Here is a 26,789-nt window from a genome sequence, read left to right as displayed (position 1 = left end):
AAGCACAGAGTGGAAGAAAGATGAAACACAATTATCAGGACCTGAGGATTTATTCTGTCTGTTCCACAGAAGAAGGGAGCAGAGGAGAAACAGCTGGAACATTCCTCTCTGCCTCTTTGCAAAAGATAGGAAAATGTTCTTCATCATCTCCCATTCCTGTGCTCCTTGCAGACAGGACATAATTTGGGTCAACATTTTGAGGGTGAGTCAGTGTCCCTATGGCTCCATTAAAGCTCCTGCCTGGCTACAGGGGGATGGCCTCTTCAGACTCCATATTCACAATACTGTAAGTCATAGCTAATGTCACCTCCCATTTATTCTCGGGTTCCTCTCCTATCCCAGGTCTCGGACTCTTCCTGGAGATGCCCCTTACTTCCTCACCCCCATCAGTTGCAGACTTCATTCATTCTCATGGCCATCTGGCCATCCTTCCCTTCCCTCTGCACACCTGATCCTGAACCCCCACTCCCCTCCCATTCCTCTCTCCACCCCCTCTCCCATGTAGCCCTCCCTCCACCTGCCTCTCATGACTATTTTATTCCTCCTTCTAAGTGAGATTCAAGCATCCTTGCTTGTGCCTTCTTTCTTTTTTAACTTCCTTGGGTCTGTGGAGTGCAGTATGGTACCTGTGTTTTATGGTTAATATCCACCATGTCCTTCTGTCCTCATCTCTCTTCAGTAATGATGGCATGGCCCATGCCACATACTCTGCTTTCTCCTTCCTTGACCAACTGCCCTACCACCTCAAGTTTATTCCAGAAACAGTAGAGGGATTTTTTCCTTTTCTTGAAATAATGGCACACTGAGAAATTGGTCCATTTCCATTGAGCAAAGGTACATTATAATGCTAGAGTATCAGTGGAACAAATATTTCCTTTTCCTGTCTGAGTCTACTATGGAAGATTAATAGTTCCACAGTCAGACCAAATAATAGTTGTAATAAGAGTTAACAGATGAAATAACTCGGTCTGCAAAAGGCAAAAACAGTAAGGATAGGCCAGGTGTGGAATCAAGAACAATTTATTTCTCTCTTCTATCGCCACTGAACTGTGCACAGTAGGACTTGGTGGGTTGCCATTGTATGCATGGGCAACTATTGTTTTTAATTCTGGAGATAGTTTTGTGGATGCAAAGAGGACCTGTTCATTTGCAGTTTTGATAGTGTGACCGTGTACATGTCCAAAGTAGTTGTCAGCATCATCCCCATACCTCCAACTTATCTAGATGTTGCGTGGGGTACACATGACAAGGACATGACTTCTTCAGGAAAATTGGAAGATGTTTGGAATAAGTGGTAAATAGATATTACTTTCAAGTGCTTTAATTTTGTTTTCGCTTTTAATTAAGCATATGATTTAATGTATTATATATGTTGCTCTAGGCTTTCTCGTTCCTATTTCCTTATCTATTACTTCTGCTGAAGTAAGCAGGATCGAAGAATCTCATGATTACAGGGAACTGTGTAAGACAAATGGACACTGAATTTGCTTTAATATGGTAAAAGAGTATGCATGATTAAAGGAACATTACCTAATAAAAACACTTTCTGATTAGACAGAAGGGCTAATTTCCTATATAAAGCACGAATTCACTAACAGCAGTATTTTACAGTATCTGCCCCGTTCTAAGGTATTTTTATCCAAGGTTACATAAGAGGAGATTCTGTATTAGCTTCAGGGTTGGCATGCTTCTTCAGAGTCTTCACTATCTTAACACAGATCGCAAGGCTGAAATTTAAAACTGAACAGTTGTAACCTAAAGTTTCTTGACCATAGAAATTCCTATGAAAAGAGAAAAAATTGGTAGAAGTTGTTTTTTTTGGAGGATGCCTTTTGGAAACAGTGCTCTGTAGCCAGGTCCATAAAATATGTACCGTTCCAAAACGAGGGGAGCTTGGTGCTATATCTAAGAGCACCTGGTGACAAGTCTCCACCAGCTCAATGCTTTGTGAAGCTGATGTACACAAGAAGTGCCGAGGACTCATTTTCCAATTCCTAATTCGTGCCAGGGCCTCAGATCCTGCCCTCCTAACAAGCCCACGGTGCTATTCCATGAACTTCTCCATGAGTAGCAAAGAGCTCAAAGGCACTTGTCTCGCACAGCTGCAGGGGCCCGGAATGGTTCGAGCCACGCCACTGTCTCATTTTTACCTTTGTTCAAGAGGTGCAAAGTACACAAAAGGTGCTTACCAGTAAAACCTGTTGGGCGTGATGCGCTCATGCATGAGTTGCCATCGCCTGCCGAAGTCCATGGAGCTATAAAGCTGAAAGACAGTGAAGCGAGGAATACGCTGAGTGAGATGAGGGCCAAGAGCGAAGAGCAGGTGAATGACGCAGGTGTCCACCGCCCAACCCCCCATCCAATCACAGGACCAGAGAACCAGCCAAGTAGACACCAGATTTGCTCAGATAAAAATGCAAGAATCATATATTGTGCCTCTTTGATCTACTTGATCATTGACTAGTGCTTTTGATCTGAGTATAAATATTTTTCTGACGGCTATCAGGGATTCTTCATAGCTAAAATGTCAGGGGCAGTTCATACATTTTTGCACTAAAACAATCGATCCATTCTCACAATCAGGTCTCACCCTGAAGAATGTGGCAACATGTAACAGTCATATTTTGTGGTCAGTGAAAAGGTTCATGTGTGTAAAAATGTTCATCGGTCACTATCTAAGCTAATGTTATATGCAACATGTTATATTCTTTGACTGCCTTGTCTATGATTTACATAATATAGGTACTGTGAAATGGAACTCTTTAATGCCATCAGAAATGCCAGATGTTGATAAACCCATGTCTTGGCAAGATGGCAGGAATAACCCTATGAAAATTCCCCTGTTCCAAGCATTACAATCACAAATGTGGCCTCCTCCACATACCAAACAAACAAATAAATTAAAACTTTGCAATTATTTCAGCCTATACATCTCTCTTCTTTTTCATTTCTTATTTTTACTTGACATGTATCACAAGGTAAGTATACTATATCTTTCAGATTTATCTCCTTTTGTTGTATTTATATCTCTTGATTACATACAAAGTGTCTGTGAAATACTCATTGAATAATTTAAAAACAGAAACAGGCAAATCATACTATACAGCAACTTGTGGGGGGGAAAAATTTGATCTCCAGGGCTTTGAAAAAACATCAAAAAGAATTTTCAAGAAAATTAAAGCACAAAGACTGATTCTTTATGACAATGAATAGTAATAGTAACAGAATTAATAATTCTACCATGTTGTGCTTTCAAACATACCAGGCTCATGTAGCTTAGATAAAAGTGAAGTAGTGATTACCAACATCAAACCCTACTCATGACCGTTCTCTGATCCATCAAAACAGATATGGTCATTCCATTCATGATTCTACCACTGTATTTCCTATCTGCCTCATGCTACTAATCATTGGCATGCTTCTTCTTCTTCTGAAAAGCCGTGTGTCACAAGGGTGGCATTTACATGCTTTAGTCACCTGTGTGTGAGAGAGAGGGTGGCTTTAGGCTGACTGGAACTTCACCGACAAGTCCTATTTTCTCAAACTCAGTCTTGAAAAAGTTGAATTTGGGTTGAAAGATCCAGGACTTAAATTTTCTAATGACTGCCACAACTCTCCCAAGAATTTTGCATCTAGTCTGTCATGATCATTGTACCGTATTTGGTGAGTTTTGCACACAAAATTCTACTGTCGGGGAAATCAGAGGAATCCAACAGTGAATCAGGTGGCCCTTAACACACAGGAATAGGAACGTGTACAGTAACATCCCCGAAGAGCAGCCCCCCTAGCTATCACCTGTGTGGTTGTACTCTCTAGAGCCTCCCTCTCAGGTCATGTGACTATGTTGCAAGTTCACTGTTTCACATCACTTAGGATAATCTAAAAATATTTATGGCGTTCAGGAAAATAACGTCCAATTTATGCTTTTACGCTTTATCAAGTTGATATTTATTGAAAAGTGGCATCATGAAAAATTATAATTTTCTACTGGCAGAATTAGTTACTTCTGTACACATACTACTGGTAATGTCCTTTGGTTTTCAAAATATTACATAAGAAGCTGGGTGTATGATATGAGTTCCATTATATGTCTGAAGGCATCAGCATTTGATGCTAAAGGTGACTGTAGCAATGTCACACAAAACCAGCGTGACTCTCCAGTTTAACGGATCTCAAGTCTCTGCCATCCCTCGCCAACTCTACAGTAGTTCTCACAGTCTGTATGCAAATTGTGTTCTCTCTCTCCATGACTCTGCAGTAATTCCTATCTCTCCAATTCTCTATAGAGGGAAAAATAGGCAAAACTGGTACCCACAGCTCCTATTATCCTTTCCGTATCAATTTAGAGGATAAAGCACCACTGACTTTAAGCTGTTAACTTAGGTGACATTCAACAGAAAATCTTATTATTTTTACTGAAAAGTAATTATTATATGCATTTTATATATATTTATGGGACACTTTCATGTATGTTTAGGTTGTGAAATGATTGAATGATGCTCAATAAACCCATTATATCCACTTGTAATGTTAAAACACTTAAACTCTACCTTTCTAGAACTGGTACAACTGGCAATGCATTGATCACATCACTATTCTGGGAAACAAATCCCTAGAAAGCACTTTCCCATGCAGATAACTCTTCCTTTTAGCCAGTTTTCCTGTACCCTTACCTTTTGGTCTCTGGAGGCCATCTGCTTTTGACTATACTTTGAGGACAGCTTAAGATTCTTTAAGTCAATGAGATTGTGTGGACTTTGATTTCCTGTTCTTCACATCTAATTCTTTAGAAGGAAAAATATTAACTCTTCTGAGAATATGTGTGGATATGCCATGTGTCATGTGATTATGTGTGGATATGCCATATGTCATGTGATATGGGAAAATGGTATTGAAATAACAGGAACATGCATGCACACACTTGCACACATGCACACACACACACACACACACACACACACACACACACACACACACACGGGGTAGGCGTGGAAAGATAAAGAGACCTGAAGTACTGACAGAAGCAGAAATGACAGAAGTAGACAATGAGATTTCAAGAATAAACAAATCTAAATCTTTAGCTGGTCCTTTAGAGGCATCTAGCAGGAATAGGTAAGAAGTTGAACAGAGATTTATGAAGTAGAAGGGAAAATAAGAACACAAGGACCAAAATGACTAATATCCTGCCTCTGGCTTATAGAAGCATTCTTAGATTGGAGAAAGGACATGATGCCTATTGCTGGCTAAATGGAGGTTGAGTTATTCCACCCACCTATCTCCTGGCCTACCTTTTCATCAATTTGCCTATATCTATCTATTTCTACTTGTTTCTCTGCAGTATCTAATAGCTGGAAATGAGATGGACCAGACTAGTAATTGGGAAGAAGCTATCAATACACTTTATTGCAAGAATTGACTTTTCTAAGTAAGTCTTCAAGAAACAACTTATTTTCCTTCCCATGCAGTTATGGAAGGGCCTGATGCTCAGAATGAAGATGCACATTTCCCATTTAAATGTAGGAGGCTCCCGAATTACATATGCATGTAGCTCAACCCGTCAGGCTAGAATCTAGCCAAGGTATAGAGAGGACTGTGCCATGTCTTCAAGCAAGGCAGAACCCAAGAGGCTCACACTGGCATGCTGCGGTCTCTACCCTTTGGGGAGGTATCAATCCTTCTACCACATAGGGTCATGTTGGAAGGATCATGCTTGCCAGAGACTATTCTGTAGAGAAGCATAGCTCCTCTCATCACGTGATCTTCCTACCACAGAAAGGATGAGCAGTATTGCCTTCCTCCATTGTTTCTGGTTTTGCTTTCTCAGCTCTTCAACTTAACTGATGAGGAAAAAATTAAATTGAATTTTCTGCCCATGGGCAGATTTGGATGAATAGAAAGAACAGGCTCCCCTTCATTAAGGGGCCAAGCTCAGCTACCTTCTGGCTCAATATAAAGTGAGTTGCTGAGCCTGAAATGTATTTTTATTCGACCATGAGCTAGGTCTTTGTAGCCTCTTCATTCAGAGACTTGTTCGTCTCCATTTAATCATTCATGCACTTACTCATTTATTCACAGAAAGCATGGAAAGGAACTCTTATACCGTCGGCACTGAGCTAAGAGCTAGGGTTACAATGATGAAAAACAATGATGGCTGATGGAAGATAGAATTACATTTAATTATATCACCCTGAAATGTATGTCATTGCAGACTCTGACAAATTATGGAAAACTAGAATTTTTGTCGTTATATCATCTACACTTTAAAAATTATTATGAACCCAAATGACTTTTATAATTACACTGTAACATTCAAAAGGAGATAAAATGGTGATTTTGCAAAAGGAAGTGTAAAGAAGAATATTAATGTTATGAAAACATTCATGATATGCTGTTCAAACACAAAAGAATAAAAGATGTTGCCTTAACTATTAAAATATGAAATATGCTGGAAGAAATAAGCCAAAATACTAGCAATGCTCATTTCAAAATTACAGGATAATGAATTGTTTGTGTACGTGTATGTATGTATACGTGTGTGACTATGTGTGTGGGATGTTTGTGACTATGTGTGTATAATTTAAACATTTATATCACTTTCAGTTACTTGTTTACAGTAGGATGGATATTATACATCAGCAGTTATGTAAGTACATTCTCTAGATATTTTGTATGAAAAGATTTTTATTATAATGACACATTACTGTATTTTTATTCTTGAAAGGACAAGAATTAAAATCACTATTATTTTAATGAGGTAACTACAATTAGACAAAATAATAGGATACTTCCCAAAAAATTGCATTTCACATAAATTTCCATGCATGGTGGTACGTTCTTACTTGGATAAACAATGGATCAGTTCATAGGATATTTATATAGCCTATATGGTTTCAACTCAGTGTCTCAGTGTTCTTCATGCAACATTAAAACACAAAGTGTTTTGGAAATACTAAACATCCTTAAATCAGACTTGTTTCTGTAAAGTGCTACATATATGAAGCCATATTTTTGCTCCGTATTCTGCTTCAAGTGCCCCTCTAACAATGACATCATTCCCAGACATCACCCGGGAACTAAACAGATTTTCTCCTTTCCCTATCTTTGAGATGGATATATATATATATATATATATATATATATATATATATATATATATATCCTCTGTTTTCCTAACACAGCAGCAACAACAACACACACACACACACACACACACACACACACACACACTTCAGAATGAGTCATCACTACAGCTGAAAATACAGAAGAACAAGTACTTGTCCTTATTGATTCAGTTATTAGCTCCCTAATTACATCAGCCTGCCAGAGAAAGGCATCTGAGAGCTCATGGACTAAAGTGGCAATTTAATCAATAGAATATTCTATAGGGAGAGCAACAGGTTATACCTGAAATTTAAGCTCAATAAAATAATGCAAGAGCATTAAAAGCATCAGGCATCACTGTGAGATGACACAGAGACATGGTGAAGTCCTCTATTCCCAGTGCCTAAAAAGGTTATTTTATGTAGAAATCGGATCTTTGCAGATGCAATGAGGTAAAACTGAGATCATTAGGTGGGCCCTAATCCATGAGACTGGCGTCTTCAGATGGGGAAAGACAGTAAGAGACAGAGGACAATGGAAAAACACTGGGTTGGAGATGATTGTCACTGGAAGACAGCCAATCAGAGGGAGGCCGCTGCAAGCCAGGTACTGCCTCTAGTGGCTGACAAACCCCTCCCCTAGGAAAGCAGAGAAGGTGTCCTCCAAAGGTTTGGAAGGCATTGGAACTCTATCAAAATATTGGCTTTAGAATTTTACCCTCCAGAGATATGAGACAACAACTTTCTGTTGTTCTAATATAGTGGCATGTGGTAGTCTGTGGTCTCCGTTCAAGGAAAGTACTGTAGGTACTGCATACAAGGGAGCAGGCATCTGGAAGAAGAGCGTGATTGTAGGTCTTGACGCATGTCTCTGCCATCCTTTATTTCGATGGAGGTACTAATTATATGGACAAACTCTATTTCAGAGTCAGATCATTGTCCCTGTGAGTGAAAAACATACTATTTGCCTACATTTCTCTGCCCCGTGCATTTTTTTAGAGAACCCGAACCCAAAAGGTATTTTCTAATAATTGGGGATTATAGTAATCATGTAAATATAACAAATACAGTCAGAAAGGACAAGAGGATACATCTTTTAGAGGAGAATTTGGTGTTCAGATCAGCTTCCCTTCACATCATCTAGATCCAACTAAGAAGGAAAGGACGTATTGGAAAGTGTCTACATAGACATTCTCACTTATAGGAAATCTAGACTTAATGTTAAAATGCCCATAAGAATCCAAAGAATTTAGCTCACTTATGAAAAAAATACCATCTCTGAAATAAAATAAGCAGGCGAGGTGTGTAACTCAGTTGGAGAGATTCCCTAGTATGCAAAAGATCACTGATTCCATACACAAACACACACACACACACACACACACACACACACACACACACACACACACCACATTTCCTACTCTGAAGAAAGCAGTCTCTGCCATTTTCTCTGAAGGCAGAAAGGTGAGTGTAGAAGGGCTTAGCTGAGCAATGTGTGGCTGCAGGGACTGTGACAATGGTTGCAAGAAAACAAAGAGAATTCAGGACCGTTTTAGAGACTTTTTTCCACATGCATCTCTGTATGGAGCCTCCAACAGTCTCTAAAGAATCTCTGGCTTCACTGTGACAGAGGACAAAGCCCATCCGACACTCCTTCAAGTTCCAGAGAATAGATTACAGCCTTCTTCCCCAACCCTTGAGAGACATTTTTTCCTATGAAGACATCTATCTAAAAGAGGCATATGGTGTTCCCTTAGCCCCATCACTCAGAAGCGGGCAATGTTTTTCTTTCTTTCTTGAAGATTTCTACCCCTGGGGATTGTTCTTTTACATTTCCCTCTCATGGATTCCTTCAATCATTCTTTTAACAAATATAAATCATGCCTCCATTAAGAGCTTCTCATTACATTTGGTTCTGGGGAGACATCTGTAAATAAAATGGACAAAAACTGTCTGCCTTCAAGAGTCTTGCATTCACTTGAAGATGCAGGACTCAAAGACCCTGAATGGCGTAGTGCAGTGCATGAGGACTGTGTGAGGACAGCATTGCTATCTGTACTTGTTAGACACACGCTCATCGCGCTGGAACTTAACACAGAGACTCTTACTCAAGAGAAAGATTTTCTCATTTATATTCAAACTCTTGGCCCTCTAAGACTGTCTTCTATTTCCCTGCTTTTGATAGAGGCAAAAGGCAAAAATGGTTTCTCTTTCCTCTTGACTTCCAGGGGTAAATGCGGTGACACTCAGCAGAAGGCATTGCGCACAAGGCTGGTGACAGGCAGGGAGCCCACAGGGAGAGAGGCCCCATCTAACACCGGACTTATCTGCCCTTCAGCTCATCAGAAGCCGATTGAGTGTCGTTAGGTTTTATCTTGTTTCAAGGGAGGCCAAAAACTCGGATTTTTCTGTGAAATCTTCATTTTAATAACCAGCTTGGCAAAAAATTCAAATGTCTAATGTAATTCAGAAATAAGATGTGATTTGACGCAGATGGGCAGATGCTGCCTCAGGGCCACCAGTGTCATTGTCCCCATTTACTTTCCTCAAAAAGCATGGTTGGAATAGACAATTATCAATCAATTTTAGTTTTATAAAGAAGTACTAGTAACAGTTTATATATCTCTCATGAAATATTAACTATTTCATATTTTGTTTGAGACTCTCCTCCACAAACTTCCTTTTATCCAGTTTCTAAGTCTTTAGATTGTAAAATGCATGCCTTTTAATTAGTGTATGCTGTTCTTTAACACTGGAATCACTCACTGAGCTAACTGAGAAATTTGGAAGTGAATTAAATTACTACTAAATGACTACCTGTAGTCAGTGAACTGAGAGCATTTTACTCAACCATCTACTCATCATTATCAGATCACCTAGTGTGTTCACGGCTCAAAGCCATCCGATTCTATATGTGATGACTCTCATGAGTGACACATGTCTGTCATCCCTAGAAAGTCAAAATCTAGGCAGGAAGAGATATGCTCTGAAGCACAGAGTCTCATGCAGCACCAGAAGCCATGCTCGGCTTTGCCCTCTGTGATGGCTCAAAGCCCAGGCATCGTGGATGAGAGTAGGTTTGGGTCTGAAGAGTAAGTTCCACCTCCTCCTTGTAGATAACCAAGATGAAATATCTCATTACGAGAGACGCTGGAAATAAAACAGAAGCATGATGTCACCCTCCACAAGAATACAATTCACTTGGCCCAGATCACCAAGGGCCAGAGCTCAATGAAGATAAAGCTGAGATGGAAAGAGATCCAAGGAAGATGGTCTACACGACTCAAGACTAAAGGAAGGAGACGTCACCGTGAAAATGTACTGCAAGGGGAAGAGCAGAGACGTAAGCAGGTAAGGACTTATCCATCAGGAACCCGAAAAAGCAAACTGCAATCCTGAAGTCAAGAAATAAATGCTTTTAGGGAAAACTTCATAAGATTTACCTATGAAAGAATTTGGGGCTGGGGTTGGGGAGTGAGGATATCTATAAATAAAGCAAACAATTTCAGATTGAAGACTTCTTACAGCTCTTTACCAACCCACACCTAGCCCCCAAAGTGTTCCCTTAACAAATCTGACATTTGACCTTGAACTGTTTGAAAGGGGCAATAGGCTTATGTCTTGCAATCTTTTCTAAGACATGTATGTGCTTAGGGTTAATTACTATGATCTTCACAGATCTTCAAGTGACCTGGATCATCTAGAAAATTATTCTCCCCCTATGACATACCTATTCCAGCTCTTCACTCACAGAGGAACATTTTTCATGACAACTTTGAGGAAGAATGGCAGATAAACAACTAGGGACTTGCTATCCTATCTGGAGGCAATCTGCATGCTTCAAACTATCTCTCTTAGGTATAGTGAAAGGTACTAGAAGAGAAAAACACCATCTAAGATCCTGAGGTCTCCAAATTGCCCCAGAAGTTAAATCCCACTGGATAGTCATTTAAGACCAGAGAACCATCAATTTTAACAACTTAAAGAGGCTGCAGAGATGGTCCAGACAGGTGCTTTGAAATACAGATAGTCTAAGTCAGTGTACTGGCTGGTTTTGTGTCACCTTGACACAAGCTAGAGTCATTAGAGAAGAAAGAACCTCAGTTTAGGAAGTGACTCCACAAGGTCCAGCTATAAGGCATTTTCTCAGTTAGTGATCAATGAGGGAGGGTCCTGCCCATTGTGGTGATGACATTTCCTAGGCTGGTAGTCCTGAGTTTTATAAGAAAGCAGTCTGAGCAAGCTGCGAGGAAGCAAGCCAGTAAACAGCATCCCTCCATGGTGTCTGCATCAGCTCCTGCCTCCAGGTTCCTGCCCTGTTCAAGTTTCTGTCCTGATGTCCTTTGATGATGAACAGCAATGTGGAAGTATAAGATGAATAAACCCTTTCCTTCCCAACTTGCTTTTTGGTCATTGAGTTTCATCACAGCCATAGAAACCCTAACCAAGACAGTCAGAGAGCATGAGTGACCTTCATATGGACATAGCTAATAAGCTTTTGAAGTGAATTCAAAATGCAGGGCCCCAACTCCAGCTTAGTGTTCACTTTTCTAACTATGGTGACTTTTTTGTTAGTTGCACGATGTTAAAAGAAAAACAAGTTCATATAACCTTGAAGGAATAATGTTTCATTTGGGTATGCTGTCAATGGCTGACATTGTATCTCCAGTTTAGCTAGTACCTCTATTTACAAATCATTTTCACAATTTCTTTCATCCTCCTTTATGCTGAAGAGTATTTTCTAGGCTAATAGCAATGTAAGACAATCTTGTAAACAATTTATGTAGTATTTACTGAAATCCATTCTTTTGTCTCCAAGGCCCTATTCCCTTGACCATTTCCTTCTGCAATCAGAACCCATTCATTTTTAGATATTACAATTCAGAAATGGTTTATATCAAGCCATACCTTTTGAGCAAAAAGGCTTGTTTCTCAGTGAGGTGAGCTGACTGTACTGGTGTGACTCAAACTCTCTTCCCCTCCTGTTGCCTGTGTTTTCTCTCTCCTTAATGGCTTTCTCTTCACTTCACTGTCTATTGTTAACACGTGCTTTCCTGCCCACTTTCCCAATCCCTGACACTGTCCAATTTGGCTTAAACTCTACTCCAAGGTCAGGCTTTGGTTTTGGTTTTTGTTTTGTGTTTTGTTTTGTTTCTTCTCAGAGGTCTAGACCTACAGAATTCTGAGCTCAGAAGAATGTAAGCTTTGGTTCACATGTTTAATTTAAACCACTATGTGAAGCAAAACACTGACAGCCATCCTTCAGTTCAGAAGAAATGGAGACTCTACTGTTCTTGCTTCAGGAAGCACAAGTCTCTGTGGAAATATGGGCATGAACGCAGCTTAGTACTTTAGAAGTAATAATGTGTCAGAGAATATACATCCATTCAAAATGCAAAGTTCTTTGATTTTTAAGTTATTTTTTGAAATTAAAATATAATTCCCTTCTCCCCTCTTCTCTCCACTTGCTCCCATGAGCCCCTACAAATCCTGCCCTCTCTCACATTCATGTCTGTTTGTCTCTTTTTTTTTTAAACTGTTGTGGTATATATTTTTTAAAATCCCTAAATATAATAAAAATAGTGTGCATTTCAAAGTCACTTTTTCAGAGGCAAAACCAAGGACTGAAACAGCCTTGTACCCTGTACTTCTGTACCCTGCTCTTCTGAATCCCTCAACTCATGCACCCCTGCATCCCTGCACCCCTGCACCCTGTACCCTGCACTCCTGCACTCTTGCACCCCTGCATCCCAGCATTACAGCATGAGGGATTTGTCCCAGACCCACCTTTCAGTGTATGTTCTCTAGTTTACATGATACAGTATATTCCACGTGTTGCTATTTTCTGTCCGTATTTCCTGATGAGGCACAACTAAAGCTCTGTGGTGATAAAAATTTGGTCAAGATTCCCAAGGACAATTCCAGAAAATCTGGTTCCAAATATGACACGCATAGCACTCCCACCTGTCAATATCGATGAGTGAGGGGTTTTGACAAAGGAAACTAAACAGAAACCTCAGAGGTTCACCCTAAGAGGAAAACTGTAAACGCCTGGGACAGAAAACTGACCAAGCAGTCAGGAGATTTTCAGTGGATTTTGAATGTGTAAAATGGTTGAGCTGGGCAGTAGCCAAGCTTTCTTCCCCACAGCATCAAATGGCAGAAATAAGACCAAAAACTGACATTCAGATTGAAGCAAATGTTGGCTTTATGTAAGAAATAATATTACATGATAAGATCTCTCCACGGCCAGGAGGAGCTGCTTCCCATCCCAGCAGGGTCTCCTGGGAGTTTTGTGATTCGTTTGATCAGAAGACGGATGAACACTTTGATTAAGGCAATATTATCTGGAAATTAAAGTGTCAGATGAGGTTTAAACTTGATGAGTTCGCTGGTCCCTTCAGGTAGGTGTGTGAGCATTTGATTTTCAGTCCAAGAGCAATAACCGCATAGAACCCAGGAGGTACTCACACTGATGTCCCCTAACATTCGTGAAAGATGCTTTGTAAGGGAACCTGAATGCTGTGCAAAGGAACAAGACTGTATGCCACCTGTGGGTAGAAATTAAAAACCCCTATCCTCCCTGTCTCTAAGTCCTTTCTTTGTCAAGGGGTTTTTAACATCTCCCTGGGGGAGCTAGAATTATTTCCCCACTCTGAGTCTAAGTTGTGTTTGTTCCTAGTTTTTGACTTCCGACTGAGCTGGGAGTGGCACTGTCCCAGCTCTGTGTAGTCTGTAAGAGTAGTGGACAAGTTTTATCACCACCAGGTAAGCACACCTATAGCACTGGGCTGAAGGGAAAGACCAGGTAGAAGAGAGCCCAGATCAAAGAGAGAATCCAACTGAGATGATAAAAATCTCCCAGCCAACCTTACAGCTTTGTGCAATGAACCCAATATGCTGCCTTGAGATATTTGTGTGTGTGTGTGTGTGTGTGTGTGTGTGTGTCCTCTGTGTTAGACTCTATACCTGTATGCTGTGTGTCTGTTCATGTGAGTATGTGGGGGCACATTTGTACGTGGGTGTACATGCATGCTCATGTGTGTACATACTTATAAAGGCCAAAGGTCAACCTTGCCTGTTATTGCTGCCCACCATGATGTTCTTTGTTGAGGTAGTCTTTCACTGGCCCGGGTCCATGTTCTACCTCACCAGGTCTCAGAGTATAAGCATACCTGTGCTATTCTATCCCATCACGTCCATCTTTCCCACATCTGTTCTCCAGACCAAATCCAGGTTCACACACTTGCGAGGCAGCCATTAGACTAAATGCGCTATCACTGAAGCCCTGGAAGAACTTCTAAGTCTTCTCATGTCAGTAAGGTAAAAGGCAGACTTCAGAACTGCAGCTCTTAGACTGTAGAAGATGCCAGGTGCTTCATAAGCATGTGTAACTCAGTCACAGTCTAGAAAGTCCAACTCAGTGGGTCAAACCTAGAGCCTAGATGTCTGCATAACATAACAAACTCTCAAATGCTGAGAGGCTACACGAGGAGAACTCATTCCAGAAAATTCTTGAGGAAGTTTAGAGATTTCTGAACAAGCTTGTGCCATCCCAGTGGCCAGGTACAGATAAACATCTGACCTTCTTAAGGATGAGAATGTCACATGTTTATTTTAGGACCCACTACAGTACTGGCTCTCAACCTTCCTAATGCTGCATCCCTTTAATAGAGTTAACTCCTCACATTGTGGTGACTCCCATCCTTAAAAATTATCTCATTGCTATTTCATAACTCTAGTTTGCTACTGTTATGAATTGTAGTGCAAATATCTAAGCCTTCTGATGGTCTTAGATGGCTCTAGTGAAAGGGCCATGTGACACCCTCTCAAAAGGGTCGAAACCCACAGGTTGAGAACCATTGAGTCAAACACTTCACTGTGAACTGAAGACCTCTCAGTCCTAGAAACATGTCTCATATCTATCAGAGGGCTTTGACCAAAGAGTCAGACTGTTTGTTCTGCTTGAAACCACTCTGTTCAACTACCACCATCAGAATGCAGAGCCAGCAAAATCACAGCCTCAGCTAAAATCAAGAACAACAGCTGGACTATATTCCTTGAAAGTACAATTCATTTATTACACAGCTAATTAGGCTTCCCTCTAAAAGCAACGGCGATCAGCTTTATGCATATGCACAGAGACCTAGCAAGATCTTGGTGTCCCCAAATGGTGCTTGATCCCTGGATGCTAAAATGAGGCAAGGGCAGGAAAACAGCCTCTGCTATGAGGTTCTTCTGTTTGAGACTTTAATAATTCGTCCTTGGCTCTTAACTCAGAGCCTCCTGAAATTTCTAGAAAGATGGATGCCTTGATCCCATAAAATAAGTTAATTAATATTAAAAATAAAACGAAGACTGTGGGAGTAGACTACCTGGGCACAAGTGTTCTTCCAGCCTGCAGGTGACAGAAATACAGAGGAAACGTTTAGTGTCATTAACATAAAGCAAAGATGGGTAATGTGACCCATGAATTGGTTTGTAAACATTGATGAGAAAACATTGACTTCCGGACACTTACATATAGAGATGAGTTGTGAAGGCGAGCATCTGGCCATTCAAATGCATGTAAACTAGTTGCTGTCCAGCCTTTTGTCAGCTACTGTTCTTTAGTGATGCTCTTAAATAGTGGTTAAGGGCTCCTGAGTGCTTCTTGGCTTGGTTTCATATTTCTTTGACTTATCTCCTAGACTGTGCTCCTAACGCACATAGTACTATGAAAAACATATGTGTTGCCATGGTGCCAGCCTAGTGAAGTGCAGCATCTTTACTTAACCCTCCCAGTCCTGGTCAGCAGACCTCCAATTATCTTCATTTTATGGAACAAACAATAAATCTTGGGAGAAGACCAAGCCACTCATTCTAATATACAAAGAGAGCAGGGCATCAGATTCAAACCTAATTTTCTGTGTTCATGGACTATGCACTCGAGGACTACATCTACCAGGATTTGCAGAATAGGCACCTGGAGTTTCTGAGTCCAAGCACTCTGTGAGCTCTGTTGAGCCATGTGGAAGGGGATGAGCCCAGTAATCCCTCCTGGACAACTCGGCTCATTAGCATAATGCCTAATGAAATGAAAATCCCTTAAAGGGGAAGTTGTTATTTTGTAGCTTTTCCATAAGAATTTCTTGGCTACATTTGACCCTTCTGGGACACAGACCTAATGCCTAGTTTCATGAAATTGGCGTGGTATTAGAGAAATGGGCAACAACCAATTGTATATTTTCATAGCCATCACCACACATCCGGACACAGTTGATTTCTGCCAGCTCTGGTACTCAGACTTTGCGAAGGTGGTGTGAGTGCTGATGTAATATAAAAATGCATTGCTTCTAAAGGGAATGCAGATGTAAGCCTCTGTGAGTCTCTAGAGACAATATTTCATCAAACGTGCAGGACCTGGTTTCAGGCGTGTTTCTGCTTGAAGACGCCTTACTTCATATTCTTTGTTGATTCACAAGCATTGAACCTGTGACAAAGAGCACTATAGGCTACAGGAAAGCTTATGTTGCGTGCCCATTTTCCCCACAAAGTGCATCAGAGCTTTACATGCCTTGGAACGTCACACAGCCCCTCTGCACTATGCCGGAGGATCACTTTAAGTATGAAGGCATTTCCAATAGCAGAAACACGTGAACGTGTGGCACAAATAGACTGCAGAGGGGTTAGTGTTCGTAGCATGAGAGGGAGCTGGGGCAAGGAAGCAGACTATGCCCTTGATTAACTGCAAGGAAAGTCTAGACATCAGGTGCCCCACACTTTCTCCACTGTCTGTGGATGCCCACGACTTCAGGAATTTACAAGGGTGTTTCAGCAAGTCAGCAAATTGACAAATACAGGATCCATGAGTAATGAGGATCAGCTATGGAAAGGCATGCAGGAAGAGCCATGACTACTAAAACAGGATAAGGTCACAGACCATAAAGGGGAGCTCTTGCTGAGGTGGCCAGGGCAGACTTCTCTGAAGAGGTCATGTCTAAACATGAGTGAAATGAATGGGTGTTACGTGAGCATCTGAGTAAAAAATGCTATCCAGGAGAAGGCAAGTGCGACAGGGAAGGGATCTGAGTGAGCGTGTCTCTGGTGCATATAAGGAACACTGCAGACTAGCATGATTCCAATATAAGGGTCAATGATTGGGGAAGAATGATACCCCACATACAGATAGTATACAAAAGCAAAGAGCATTTTATTCTGCAGAAGTTCAGCATGCTGGGACCTCCCAATCATTGGCTCTATCTCTAGGGATATTCCAGAACGATTGCTGGGGTGTGGGGGCTGGAAACTGTTGCTGACCCATTGTCCTTGCCTCAGGCCAGGTGGCACAGTAGCTTCTGAGGCCTGGACTTGCCCAATTCCTAGAAACAGAGATTTAGGCCTGGTCTCCTGAACTGACAATTTGAAGCCTGTCATGGAGTCAGCCTAGCCTGTCTCATTAGCAAGAGACATGAAGGGAAATAAATTAAGAGAAAATCAAGAGTGAACCTCAGGATCCTTCAGGGCCAAATCTCCTGAAATCTATTTTGGGAGAAGACTGTATGATCCTGATAAAAATATCAAGATTGGTGATGGCTCTCTTAGAGCAGAAAGTGAGGGAACTGTGGGGCTCAGAAGGACAGCAACGCTTACATGCATTCTGGAAGAAGGGGTGCAACATGTGGCCTGAGACAGATTCAGGGATGGACTGTAAGCACTGTAGAAAACACCAATAAGACAAAATAACAGAATAGCTATGAGGTGTGAGGAAACAGGGGAGTCACGGGACCTTAGGAGGTTTGGATCTCATTAACACAGTAGTCGGGGAAGAAGAGAGAACTGACCACACTTGGGCTATGTCTTATCAAGGGAAGCAGGGAGGACTGTAATACTGAAGACAGTTGATAGAAACTGACAACCCAAGGAGGGATTGGAGGCTTGAAGACTTCAGAAAGAAGCATTGCTGTTCTAATTCAATTCTGAGCTGGACGGAGAGTCTCTGTGGGCATTAAGAATTGCAGGTATGGGCAAATGGAGGGAACTGGAAAATATCATCCTGAGTGAGGTAACCCAATCACAGAAAAGCACACATGGTATGCACTCATTGATAAGTGGCTATTAGCCCAAATGCTTGAATCACCCTAGATGCACAGAACACATGAAACTCAAGACGGATGATCAAAATGTGAATGCTTCACTCCTTCTTTAAAAGGGGAACAAGAATACCCTTGGCAGGGAATAGAGAGGCAAAGATTAAAACAGACACAGAAGGAACACCCATTCAGAGCCTGCCCCACATGTGGCCCATGCATATACAACCACCCAATTAGACAAGATGGATGAAGCAAAGAAGTGCAGGCCGACAGGAACCGGATGTAGATCTCTCCTGAGAGACACAGCCAGAATATAGCAAATACATAGGCGAATGCCAGCAGCAAACCACTGAACTGAGAACGGGACCCCCGTTGAAGGAATCAGAGAAAGGACTGAAAGAGCTTGAAGGGGCTTGAGACCACATATGAACAACAATGCCAAGCAACCAGAGCTTCCAGGGACTAAGCCACTACCCAAAGACTATACATGGACTGACCCTGGGCTCCAACCTCATAGGTAGCAATGAATAGCCTAGTAAGAGCACCAGTGGAAGGGGAAGCCCTTGGTCCTGCTAAGACTGAACCCCCAGTGAACGTGATTGTTGTGGGGAGGGCGGCAATGGGGGGAGGATGGGGAGGGGAACACCCATAAAGAAGGGGAGAGGGAGGGATTAGGGGGATGTTTGCCCGGAAACCGGGAAAGGGAATAACATTCGAAATGTAAATTAGAAATACTCAAGTTAATTAAAAAAAAAAAAAAAGAGTTGCAGGTATTGGGCTAAGCAGCCAGCTGGGAGGATAAAGCACTTGCTACACAAGCATGAAGACCTGAGTTGAGATTCTGAACGAGAGACCAAGACAGAGGCATGAGTCTGGAATCCTGGTGTTCCCATGGGATACAGAGCAGAGATGGAAGAATCTGCAGAAGCTAAGGGGCCAGCCACCCTGTGCAGCAGCCGACGAAAATGTAAGGACAAGGAGGGACACTCCGGGTTTTCTGACATGCCTGGCACATACGAAGATTTTAAAAAATAAATAAAATACACAAAGTTGCGTACAGTAATATATTCTTCTGAATGCCTGTATGTGCTACTTAGAAATTACAAAGAAATGTCAGGTCTCAACCAGTATTTATAAATAACCATGTGTGCTCTGCTGGGTCCTGAGAAAGAAACATAACAGTCTCCCAAGGTGAGTCTGAACTCTTTTGTTTGAGATTGGGGGCAAAGATACAGGTAGCTATTAAAGGAAGAAGTGTTGATACAATTCTGAAGCCCAAAAGTGTCGAAAAAAAATGCTGGAATGAAATTAAAAAACCTTTCATATCTTTGACTAGCCTCTGATTTCTAGGCCTGGGGAGGATAGTTGTGCTCTATTTGGAAACACAAATGTTGTTAACTTAGGTAGTTCAGGGGTTCCCAGAACCACCTTGGAGAACAGGCATAGAAAAAGAAAGCTGAGTAGTCAATACCCACCAACACTCTAAGTACCACATAAGTGACCCCTTGCCCAAAGAACAGCCAGTATTGGGAGGTCCAGGAGTCAGAGATTTTCCTTCCACCTGCGTAGCTCCACTCTGAATACACCTGTTGTTTTTACAGTGAAACCTAGAACTATTCTTTTCAAGAGAGGCCAGCAAGGCTAAAAGCCATTGCACGAGGGAATCGCCCCCACAAACAAAGCACACATTCCTCCAAGGTTTGAGCAAGAAAAACAAATAACCCTCTTGAGGAACACCTCTGTTGAAGTCACGTAACTTTCCCCCTCTAGTCCCAGTACTGACAGAGTCAAAAGTGGAAAACGAGGCTCAATCCTTTCCATCTTCAATGTAGCTATTAAAAGTGAACATTTTCAGAAAACAAAATTCTAGAAATCCAAGAGAGAAATAAACAAAGAAAACATTTTTAAAAAACAAAAACCAGTAAAAGCGTTGTGCTCACACAGCAAGGGTCCTTGACCCCGCAATAGCTAAGAGTGTTATGCACAAGGTCCATTGCATTGCACGCTGCGTTTGCAAACTCCACTTGAGGAATCCCTAAATAGACACTGTTGCCCAAGCACTCACTCACATAGCTTCCAACTACCTCCCAAGACACTGTCTGCAGTGAAAACTCAACTCCAGAGGCTCCCTAGGAGAATGAGAAGAGACTTCAGTTTCTACACACCCCCCCCACACAGCAGCCAACAAAGCAAAAACCACAAAATATAGGTGAGCCAAGAGACCCACGTCTCTCCATTCCCCTGCCCAATCTTCCATCCCAAGCCATGTAATCTTTGTCCTTCGTGGTTGAGAAGGCTCATAAGATCGATTCTGAAGACCCCCTCGGGCAGCTCCGGCCCAGCCACTTTTCCTCCTGATGTTTTCCACTCAGAGAACAGCAAAGCCTACTCGGAATCCCAGCTCACTACTCCTGTAGACACAAGATCAGAAGAGTGTGCAAAACATATTCAGGAGGAAGCCGTGGGGTCATCCAAGCACAGTCTTAAATGTTCCCTGCCGGGGAGTTACACTCTATTTGGCTGCATTTAACATATGCAGAGTGCACCACAGGGAGAGGATGAGTCCTGCCTCTGTCTTGTCTCTTGTTGTTATGTTGTTGTTGTTGTCTGTTTGTTTTTCATTGACTTGTAACATTATTGCACTGAGTATACTAAGCTGACAATGTTTTCAGGACAGAGACAAATTACCAGGATAAAAATAGTTAGGCTGGGGAAAGGGGAGGCTGGGTCAGGGATGGGAACTGCTCTGCTTGGGAGCTTTCCCTTCCCTCGCCAACTGGGTTCTCTGGTTTGATAATTTCTTGCAATTTACCTCCCTTCCATCTGTCTCCCACCTAGACTTCATAATTTGGCCTGGAAACTTTGAATCTGCTTTCTATTGCCTCCTTACTGCACTGCTCAGTAACCACAGAGACGCCTTTGACTATTTTCTAACACCTCTCCCCCATCCCCAGGCGAGGGACACCCGTTTCTATTGGACCCAACATTTGGACGTGCTCACTCTCTGTGGCATGATTTATAGACAAGCAGCCTCAATTACAATTTCTCTTACTCCTTGCATTGACTAAACTGCTGAAAACACAGAATTGCCAAGATGGCACGGTACAGAGCGCCTGACTCAAACAGCTTTCTGCCCACAGCCTCAGGCAGAAAGAGCTGCATTGCCAAAAACAATGAGTCAATCCATCAGTGCCAAAAAGAGGAAGACTAGAGCTGCCATGCTAACTCAGAAAGTTGGCCCCCACCACAGTGCTGCCCTCTCGAACCAGCAGTAGCTCTCTCTGCTCTTCTTGCTGGAAGCTCAGAGGCAGTTGGTACTATAGGCCAAATGATTTCAGGAATTGCAGCCAGCATACAGGAATTGGGAGATTAAAGACAAATCTGCATATGCACTTCTGCTTCCAATCCTTGTTTATGCACAGTAATAAAAAATGAAACCAGTAACTGAAATGAAAATAAATAGACTTATTTATCTACTGGCTCTGAATTCACTCTCACGCTATGGAGTTTAGACTGGTGAACATTTCACCAGATAGGAGAGTTTGGGAGAGTCATTTACCTTGGGCATAGCTAAGTTCTCTTATCAGGAGTCTGCACAGGAATGTGGGGAACATAGAGAATAGAGGTCATCTCCTTGGTTGGTTGGTAGAAGAAGGATGTCTTAGTTAGTGTGAAGAAACACTCTGGCCATAGCAACTTTTATAAAGGAAAATATTTCTTTGAGTTCTTTGAGGCTGGCTTATATTTCAGAGGTTTAGTCCATTATTTTCATAGCAAGAAGTATGGCAGGACATAGGCAGACAGGGTGTGGAAGAGGGAGCTGAAAGTTCTACATCTTGATCCATACCAGAAGTGACTGTAAGCCACACTGGACCTAGCTTGAGCATGTCCTCAAAGTCTAACCCCATAGTGACACACTTCTTCCAACAAGGCTACACCTACTCCAACAAGGCCACACCTCCTAATAGTGCCACTCCCTATGGGTCAAGCATTCAAACACGTGAGTCTATGGGGACCATTTCTATTGAAACCTCCACAGGAACTTGCTAGAATCCAGGCTGCAAGGGCTTGGAAAAAGTAGGTAGTGCTTGTCTGTCAAGTTCTATGACCTGAGTTGATACCCAGTCCCAAATAAAAATGCAAGGAAGGTATACATGCATGTAATTCTGTAGCTGAGGGGGTGGAGACGGAAGGTTTCACTAGCCAGCCAACAAGTGCAACCAGTGACTCCTAGATACCAGGAAGACTGTATCTCCAAAAAGTGGACAGTGCCTAAGGAAGGACACCAAGGTTGACCAATACACTCCATAAAAGGACACACATGCATGGCGTTTACACACACACACACACACACACACACACACAAACACACAAAAACCCAACAACAACAAAGACTGCCCTTGAGCCTTACTTGCCATAGATTTAATGATTCTCATGGATCCTTGGAAACATAGATCCAAAAGTTGCATCACAAGTTCTATATTTGAACCAGGTGTCTGGGAGAGGAGTTGACAATTTAGACTTGCTCTGCTTCCAGTCAACTTAAACACACTTATACTATATCCTTCTCTGATCCCTCTCAGTATATCCTAGAATGGCATGCTGCTAACATTGGAACTCATCACTGTTGATAGACATAGTATGTGCTTATATTATTTCAATTATTAAATTAAGGATAATTTGCAAAAGTTTTGCAAAGGATAATAGATTTCAACTTAAAGTTTACCACTTGCATTAATAAAACAGAGAGTTCAACATACTCTCTTATCACTCCTAATACTATTAAATCTTGCATAAATGTCATACATCCGTTATAACTGATGAATCAATGCTGAGAAGTATGAGTAGCTAAATGCAATGCTTTGTATAACCTTCATTCCTCTCTTATACAATATTCAGGTTGTAACAAATGTGTAGCCACAAGAGCCTAGTGCTATATTATGATATAAAATAGTGTTATTATTGTATAGCTCTGTGTTCCATACATATATCTTTTCTCCCCACAAACCTCTAGTGACCATTGATCTTTTTGCCAAATCCAAAGTCATGCAGTCCCAAGATTTTCCAGAATTATAAGGTAGGCAGCTTTTTCAAATTGCCTTCACTGAGTAATAAATTTTTACATTAATTCTAGGGTTTTTTTTTTTTTTGAGAAGAAGTGCTCCTTTGCTTGGATTCTGTTGCCAAAAGCTTGTAACTATGAGACTAACTAGTAGCTTATAAGACATCTCCCTGACACTCCTCTTTCTTAAATGCTGTCTCTGAAATGCAATGTGGACAATGTGAAAAAGTGAGCTTCGTAATACTTACTTACAGGGGTAAAGCCACGAAGATGGATTTAATTTTATCCAATGAATGTTTATAGATGGGTCAAGTGAGCCCACAAAAGTACCTATCCTAGAGAACATTATCATAATTATGAGTTATCAGAGTCAGTCATTATTGAAATTAGAATGTGTCACAGTTCAAGTAGGAAAAGAAGAGAAAGTGCTTGAATTCTAAAGCAGCCCAGAAAAAATTAGCCGATCAATTGGTAAGATAATTCACCCCATGTCTACTCCTCTCCTCTTCTCTCTGTAACCTGCCTCTTCATTATACCTTCCTTTTCTCTATCTCTTTCCCTTCCATCATAGGATGAAGCACCAAGATTCCCTTGTAACTCTAGTTTCCTCCATCTTGCACTTGAAAGCCACCATAATTATAAGACAATGAGTTGCTGTTAGGAGTAAATTATCCAGCCTCTGAGTCAACAAACCAGCTTGGAAGGTAAAGGCTCAGGGTACAAAGCCTGACTACCTTAGTTCAAACCTGGTGGAAGAAGAGAGCCAAATCCCACAAATTATCTATACACCACGACATGCACACAAACAGACAAATGAATGTAATACGATTTTTATCTGAATAAACTTTCCAGGCCCAGGCATTATTACAATTTTTTTTTTAAAAACGACTTTAAATCCAAGTTTTTTGGGTGACTGAAGGAAGCTTCATCAAAGACTGGCAACCAGTCGTGGAAGGACACAAGTGTGAAACAGATGGAAAAGGGAAGAACAACAAACGTTGATGAGAAAGAATACAACTCCAACATGTCTAAAACACGGAGAGTAGCATGAGACAGAGTCTATCTGAGAACACCACATACTAACTTACTGCCTTAACTAAAGAACAACATCTTGTTCTTCTGAACTGCAATGGTGTGCTGAATCACAAGGCAGAACGCCCTTATGAACTGAAGCAATGGTCCTAGTCCCCTTCCTGCTCAGTCACATGGGAGATGTGTGAGACTAGAAATGGCTTCTGAAGATGGGTGTAATCATCAGCCCTGCAGGAAGTTTAAGGAGAGGAGGTAGGGAGGATCACTTGAGAATTGCGAAGAAGCTACAAGTGCCAAGTAAAGGCAGAACCAAAGACTAGCAATGGGATAGAAGGAAGACAAAACAGTGGCCTGGTGGCAGGATAGAATGTCCTCAACACGGGCAATGAGAAGTGAACACAAAATGGAGACAGGAAGAATGAACGGATGACTGATAAGTGCAGGGAAGAGAAGGAGAACAAAACAAGACAGCAAAACAAACACATAACAAGTTAGAGTTTGAAAAATGGCCTGGAGTGGTATTTTAATTTAATACTTCCTCTAAACTCCCAACAATACTAAGTTAGAGAAGTAGAAGGTGATTTCAATGTTTGTAATTATGTGTTACGAGAGATGCGAAGAGGCAGCTAACGGTATTATGGCATCGTCCAGAATCTTCTGAGGAAATCAATTAAGTTCTATCTTGTTGAGTCAGTATTGATTCATTTTTGCATTATTGTCTCCACAGTTAAAAGAAGCAATGTGTATACATGTGTACGGAAACTTACATGTCACAAAATTTAGTGGGAGAAAGTGCTGAATTCATGTTTGTACACACAAAAGTATAAAAGGTTCATAATTCCCCTAACAATGCCCCTTTTTCTGTTTTGTGAAACCCCTATTACTCTGGGGGCACTACATCTGGTGTCACTATTTGAGTTCAATTCTTTTCTCCCTGGGATTGGGTCTATGTGTGATCCAGGCCTACCTTAAGTTCATAGATCTTTCTGGCTAGCTGAAAGTGGACACATGACATCATGGCATGAGAAAGAATCAGAGTCAAGTTTAATACATACTGTAAATGGAAAGGGCCTTTCTTCCATTGAAATTACTGAGAGAACTAAACAAAGGCCTGGACTTGAGGACATCCATCTTGCTTATGAAAAAACTCAACAAAGAATAAGAGACCAAGAGAGAAAAGGAGGAAGAAGAAGAGAAGGAGAAGGAGGAGGAGGAGAAGGAGGAGAAGAAGAAGGAGGAGAAGGTGGAGGAGGAGGAGGAAGAGGAGGAGGAAGAGGAGGAGGAGGAAGAGGAAGAGGAAGAGGAAGGGGAAGAAGAAGAAGAAGAAGAAGAAGAAGAAGAAGAAGAAGAAGAAGAAGAAGAAGAAGAAGAAGAAGAAGAAGAAGAAGAAGAAGAAGAAGAAGAAGAAGAAGAAGAAGAAGAAGAAGAAGAAGAAGAAGAAGAAGAAGAAGAAGAAGAAAGATACTGCAAGATTAAAGATGGCCCAAGTGAAATAATCTCAGCTATTAATTCCAATTTAGTATATTAAGCAATCTTTCTTCATTATGATAGCTACCTTAGACTATAAATCTATAAATTAATCTTTAGTTTCTGCCAATATGGCCTGAGCTTTCTATCACTCCAACAAATGAATGAGTTACACAGTATACAAGGTAAAAATTTACAATACATGAACTAAGTCCAAGGAAACAATGCACTTCATAGGCAACAACAGCCAGTGAATAGAACACAAAGGAGACCCCATATTGGAAGCTGATTCACTGGGCTTATTTTGCTTCTGCTACTGAATGTGACAGGGGGGTGAGGCAGTATTTGGGGATATGAAAATAAATTCAGAGAAGGTACTCGTTATCAGAGACTCCATCATTTCAAGCAGGAATCAGGTGTATGCCCAGACTAACAAAACAAGCAAACAAGAGAGTGACAAAGTTCAAGATGATGATGGAGGAATTCTAGCAGAAAAGGATCCAACTTCATGAAGCAAATGAAACATAGGATAAATGGTGGCACTTTAAAATGCAACAGTTATTGAGCATCATTCTATGAACTAGAGTATTTCACATTTATTATGCCTATACTTTGTTCCTAGTAATAATGATGATGATAATAATTCTAACCACAGAGTCTATAACAGTCTCTCTCCCATTCTCCTAGATTGCACCGTATAATCTAAAAGTCTATGCTTTAAGCATATGTTTACACTGATAGAAAAGCTTGCAAGCTGGCTGATTTGTCCAGGTTATGCTGTTAACCATATCTTTCATGTACCTGAATCTGGAAGGAAGTCAATGTTTGATCTCATTTTAATTAATTCTTTGGGGATTTCATATACTGTATTTGATCATTGTCACCACTCCCCAACTACTCCTAGGTGAACGCCCCTTTCCATAACCACCCAACTTTGTGTCCTTAAAAAGAAAAAATCTATCTAGTACAATTTGTACTGTCCATACTTGGATGTATGGCCTTCTACTAAAGCATGATTGGCCTAGGAGCCATACTCTTCTAACTCTTCTTCTTCCC

General features: G+C 41.2%; 1 protein-coding gene across 1 annotated transcript in view; it reads right to left on the bottom strand.

The window, feature by feature from the left end:
- Sorcs3 (sortilin related VPS10 domain containing receptor 3) overlaps window positions 1–26,789 on the bottom strand; it is a 617,283-nt gene that overhangs the window by 208,097 nt on the left and 382,397 nt on the right. The window contains 1 exon segment of the mRNA XM_032892177.1: window positions 2,190–2,263. Coding sequence (XP_032748068.1) covers window positions 2,190–2,263 — 74 coding nt within the window.

This window comes from Rattus rattus, chromosome 2 (assembly GCF_011064425.1).
Source record: "Rattus rattus isolate New Zealand chromosome 2, Rrattus_CSIRO_v1, whole genome shotgun sequence".
Lineage (NCBI taxonomy): Eukaryota > Metazoa > Chordata > Mammalia > Rodentia > Muridae > Rattus > Rattus rattus.
The sequence above is the reverse complement of the archived record's forward strand: the minus strand, read 5'-3'. Positions and strand labels throughout refer to the sequence as shown.